This window comes from Crocodylus porosus, unplaced genomic scaffold (genome assembly GCF_001723895.1).
Source record: "Crocodylus porosus isolate Cpor-Errol unplaced genomic scaffold, CroPor_comp1, whole genome shotgun sequence".
Lineage (NCBI taxonomy): Eukaryota > Metazoa > Chordata > Crocodylia > Crocodylidae > Crocodylus > Crocodylus porosus.
In genome coordinates this window covers 1,633,991-1,639,449 of record NW_017728948.1, presented here as the reverse complement: position 1 = coordinate 1,639,449, position 5,459 = coordinate 1,633,991, and the positions used below count along the sequence as shown (strand labels likewise).

At 55.3% G+C, this 5,459-nt stretch overlaps 1 protein-coding gene across 1 annotated transcript in view; it reads left to right on the top strand.

The window, feature by feature from the left end:
- Positions 1-6: 6 nt before the first annotated feature.
- Positions 7-5,459, top strand: part of RAB11FIP5 (RAB11 family interacting protein 5) — a 76,026-nt gene continuing 70,573 nt past the window's right edge. Inside the window, exon 1 of the mRNA XM_019553114.1 lies at positions 7-113. Coding sequence (XP_019408659.1) covers positions 40-113 — 74 coding nt within the window. The 5' untranslated portion in view covers positions 7-39. The remainder of the gene's footprint in view (positions 114-5,459) is intronic.

Sequence of the window (5,459 nt, the reverse complement as noted above, 5' to 3'; positions counted from 1 at the left end):
GAGCTGGTGCTCACGGTGCTGCACCGCGCCCTGCTGGGCATGGACAAGTTCCTGGGCCGCGCCACCCTGCCCCTGGGGCCCGCGCTGCAGGCCGGCCGCGCCCCGCGGGACCAGTGAGTATGCGGGGCGCCCCTCTCGCGCAGACCCCCACGCTGGGCAGGGCGGCGCGGCGCCCTTTGGCTTGCACGGGTGGGTGCGCGCAGGCCAGCTTCCCGGGCGGCGCTGGACGCGCCCCATCACCAGCCCCGGGCGCCCTTGGGGCTCCCACCCGCGTGACCAAGCGAGCTCCGCTGCTCAAGGCGCTCAGTCTGGTTCGGGCAATGTGCTTGGTTTTTGACGCGATACGATACCTTTATTGTGATGCCATCTCGCTCTGCAGCGCGTCTCGTTTCTTGCTAGCAGCTTTTTGTTGATTAGCTTTGGCCGAGGAACCGGGAACTGGGACGAAGGAATGAAGTTCAGCCTCGTATCGTGCGCATTTTAGTCTGCCGAGGTGCATCTGCCCCTTGACCCTCCACTGTGCCGGGCACGAGCGCTTCAGCATGGGGCGGGGATGGGAGGAAGACTGAGGCTTGATGGTAGACACAGATGCAGCCTGGCCTTGCTAAAGGGGTCAGGCAGCGTCATGGTGGGTCCTGTGCCAAACGAAAGCCGGGTAGAAGTTCGTTCTCGAGCAGTGTTCTGCATTCTCAGTTTTTATTGGATTTTTTTTTATTGAAGTTATTCCATTTTTACTGATTTACACCCATTTTTCAGTGTGAAGCAGTAAAAACCGATTGGGGATGGTGGCAGCGGCAGCTGCACGTGGAGCAGGGACAAGGGGAGGGACGGTGGCCACGCGGGGGCTGGAGGAGGGTGGCTGGAGTCACTGCCTGGGGGCATGGGGCTCCTGGCTCTGACCCCGGGAGGGGTCAGGGGAATCATTCCTGGGGCGGGCAGGTCCCAGTTGCCACCATGTCCTGGGCGCTGGGAGGCAGGACAGCCTGTCCCAGCCCCACTCCCAGAGGTGGGCGCGGCACCTGGCTGCTCTGCACGGGCCGTGGGGCTCCTGGCTCTGACCCCAGGCAGAGTGAGAGGGGCTGGAGCTGAGGTCAGGGTCAGGTCATTCCCCCCTCCCATCACATCCAGCTGTGTGCCACCCTCCACTTCCCCCAAGGGCCAGGGCAGCCCGGCAGTAGGCTGCTGCAGCAGGAGGGAGGGGCGCAGTGCAGTGCATTGGCCACTCCTGGGGCTGCAGCAGGGAGCAAAGTGGGGGGAGCTGTCAGTGGGTACAGGGCACAGCTCTTGCTGCTACCCCCTCCCCCCCGGAGGGCTGCAGGCTGAGGAGCTGCGCCAGGCATTTCCTGGGGAGCGTGTGCCCCCAGATCTCTGCGTGGGACTAGAGTAGGCTACCAGTGCTGGCTGGGGTCGGCGGTGGCACCGAGCTGTTCCTGGCACTTGAGGTAGACGGCAGCCTGCTCTTGTCCTGCGTGCAGATCTGGGCGCACGCACGCGCCCCCTGGGAAGAGCCTGACACAGCTCCACAGCGCGCAGTGCTCCCTGGGGGGCATGTAGCAGCAAGGGCCGTGGCCTGCCCCACGCACTCACTGACTGCTTCCCCGCTTTGCTTCCTGGTGCAGCCCTGGTAGTGGCCAGTGGGTGGTCCCAGCCTTATCCAGTCCCTCCCTCGCCACCATGGAACGTATTATTATTTTCCCCAATATAAACCGATTTCTTTTCTTTTCTTCCTTTTATCCCCATTTCAACCCGGTTTTTACGTTTGGAAGATAAACCCTGAAAAATTCCCAGAATTTTTTTTTTTTTTTTTTGAAAATAAAAACTGGAAAATGCAGAGCACCACTCTAGAGCTACTACATCTTTTCCAGCACTATCTTTTATGGCTGGTTGGCTCTTTGTAGCTGGATAGCCATTTTTATGGTGCGCTCATTCCTTTGCAGCGTGGCTGGTCTCAATTTATTGTGCAGTTGGCTGGTTAATTGCGTGATAGTTGCTTTGCATATGCGACAATAGTTGTGTTGTGCGATTAACTGTTGAATTGTGTAATCTGTATAATGTAGTGTGACTCCGGCCAGCTCCTGTTTGTCATGGCCCAGCTGGCCGTGGTGGACTTTTTGCTGGCCTAATGTAGGCAGCCCTGGAGGAAGACATGGGGATGCTTAAAAAAAGGGAAGAAGGGTAGGTTCGTCTAGTCTTACTTGCAGGGGGTGTTGGGAAGAGAGAGGAACTCAAAAGAGACCTTGTTAAGGGGCTTAATTCAAGCTTAAGTGCATGGCTAACGTCTTGCCCACGTGGAGGCCAGCTGGAAGGGGGATGAAACCTTGAGGCTGAACTGTTTTGGGGGGCATTTTTTGCACGTTTGCAGCGCTGTTCGCCCTGATTTGGAGGTCTCGAGGTGCTGCTGTCGGAGTGAGAGGTCTCTGAATGGCATGGGACAGAAGCTGTTCTGGTTTTGGTCCTCTCTGCTGGGGCTGCCCCAAGCTGCACACGCGGCTTTGGGAGGTTTCGCATCCGTGGGGTTAACGCGTGTAGACGCCTGTACCAGAAAGCATGGGAGAGTCTCCAGTGACTGTGAGCAGGATGTGGTCTATGACACATCTCCAAGCCCCTGTTTGCCCTTCTGCTTGCTGTGCCAGACTTGTCCACGTGGCCCTTGGGAGCCAGTGGGTTGGTATGAAATGGTGCAAAGTAATAAAAGTGGGGGGGGGGGGGGTTACTGGTTCTTCGGGGTCCTCTGCAGAGCAGCTGAAATGGCTTTCAGGGTTTTGGAGATGGGTCGCACCCCAGCTTAGTCTTTGCAGATAACTGTGGGAGGTGATCTCCTCTTCCGAGGTACATAGCAGGCCTCTCTCAGACCCGGACATGCATCTCCTGCTGTGTGCCTTCGGGGTTATAGGCTTGCAGAAAATTGGACTGGGAGGGACTGGGAGAGGTCCTCTGGGGCAGGGGATGGAGCAGGCAGGACCACCTCTAACCAGGTCATTCCTGACTATATGTCCAGCCTGCTCCAAAATCTCACCGGCGATGCAGATATTCACAGTCTCTGCTGATGACTTGTCCCAGGACTTAACTTCTCAGTGAAACTTGGGTCTGGTCCCCTCCGTGCTCCTGCTCCCTTTCGGTGCATCCATGGGACTCTGGTTAAGGTGCTGCAACCCCTGCGTCCTTCCTGAGTTGGTGCTTTGCTGGCCGGTGGATGCAGAAACGTGGCTGTTGCCCGCGTTTAACGGGATGCTCGAATGGGTCTTGCTTACTCTGAGGCTTATAAGCCCTGTCCCGATGCCGCTGAAGACGGTGGGGATCAGCATCTCCCCTGCATGCCGAGCCTTTTAGAAGCCCTTTGGAAGTGCCGTCCTTTCATGGGGATTCCCCACTGATATCCACAATCCCCTTAACGCGTGCCGCACCGAGACGCAGCGAAGCTTTTCCTTGTCACCGGCAGGGATTGTGATACCAAGGGAAAGGCCTTCCCAGGGCCGTTGCGTCTGCACTGTTCGTCAGCTGGGTCTGTAATCCCCGGGAATGAAATCTGGTTGAGACCTATTTTGTGTAGTCCCGGGTTGAAGCATGCTCTCCGTCAGTCGACTCTCCTGTTTTGCCCAGGATTGCTGTTGACTTAACTTGTTTGTAGTCGGCCTGGATCATTATGCTTGTGCTTTTTAAACAGTGATGCGCTGCTCGCCCTCCTCCTGCCTTCTGGAGTCTCCCAGGATTTATGAAATGCTAAATCCAAACGGGCAAAGATCTCTTCTGCCAATTATTTAAGGATTCTTGGTTGTAGATGTATGTGGGTCTTCTGATTTTTTTTTTCCTTCACCTAGGAGAGACTGGTCATCCTCTTTAATTGTGGACCACAAAAAGCATTTACTTCGGGTTTATATAATACAAGCATGTTATCCTAGTCGTTCCTAATGCACAGTGGAAAGTCATTGAGCCTTTTGTGTCTCAGTAGCTGTTTCACCCTCTCCATCTAGTAATGCTAGGATTTCTCTCCTTCCAAGTATATTTAATCGCCCTCCCTTCTGCTCTTCAGGCTACAGACTTTCTGTTCCTGAGTCCCTTCCCTTATCTATTTTCTACGTGAGCCCTAAATCAATCGCAGTTTGCGTCGTCCCATTTTCTCTGTCGCCTTTGTATTTCTAATTGCTGCCTTCATTTTGCTGCAGACAGGCTGCTGGCTAAAGTAGTCCTCGTATTGATCATGGAGCTGTGGCTTTTTGGCCGGGGATCAGGCTCTTCCTTCAGAGTTCCCAGTCATGTTATTTCTGTCTGAATTTTACCTTGCATCTCCCTGTGCTTTGAGAAACCAGCTCCTTTAAAGCTGGTGGGCAGGGGGTGTTGGTGAGGACCAGTTGGGGTGCTTATATTGAATATCGTTCGGTCATAATGGCTTGTGTCTAGCGGCACATCCCTGGCCAGCGACTAGATTGTGAAACGCCCCGTACCCTATTGGGTTCAAGACCTTTTTGTGTCAGAAAATGCGAATCTATAATGCCTAAAAATTTCCACGTGGAGCCAGTGTCCCTGCTGGGCTCAACGCTTTGCGTGGCCTTGTGATGTGCTTGTCTTCCTGAGCTATCCCTCCTGTCTGCAGGAGGTCGCTTTCTAGACTGGGGGGGCTGCCCTGCACGGTTCCAGGGCTGGCATGGGCCCCGTGCAGCCGTGCTGTGCATGCGGCATCCCTGTGGAAAAGGCAGGGAGTTTGCAGCTTGCATCTGGTACAGAAGCTGTGCAGGTACGTGGCTCCTCCGAGAGCATTGCAGTGCTGGGGCCCAGCCCTAAGGAGGGAAGGCGATGAAGCCAAGAGTGCTAGGGGGTGGAGGGCTTCTCTCCAGAAGCCCACCCAGTCCCTGCATGTGTGGTTGAGGTGGGGAGAAGTAAGCCCCTGCTTGGGATTGCAACGGCAGGACCCTCTGCGCTGCCAGATGAGGTTAGTGCACCCCCCACACACGTTGCATTTAAAGGCCCCAAGAGAGCCTGGTTGTTCGGAGATGTTTCAGCAATGGGACATGTTGTTAGGAGCTCTTGAATGCAAGGGCCTGCCTGCCATGCTCCTCCCCAGAGCTGGCTGCATTTCAGCTTTTGGTGAATCAGTCGACTGGTGTTTTGAAGCGTGTAGGGCTCTCCAGTGCCCCCAGTTTCAGGTGTTCAGTGGTTGAGTTTCGTCTGGGTTGTGGGGAGGGAGTGAGTGGCTTGGAAGAATTTTTCCTCCAAATCTTAAGGTTTTTATAGGGGCTGTTTCTTTGACCCTTTAGATCATAGAATCATAGAAGTTGGGTCGAAGGGACCTTGTAGATCCTCAAGTCCGACCCCCTGCCTGGGCAGGAGAAAAACTGGGTTCAGATGACTCCAGCCAGGTAGGTATCCAGCCTCCTCTTAAAGCCCCCCAGGGTAGGAGCCAGCACCACTTCCCTAGGAAGTTGGTTCCAGCTCCTAGCCGCCCTGACCGTGAAGTAGTTCTT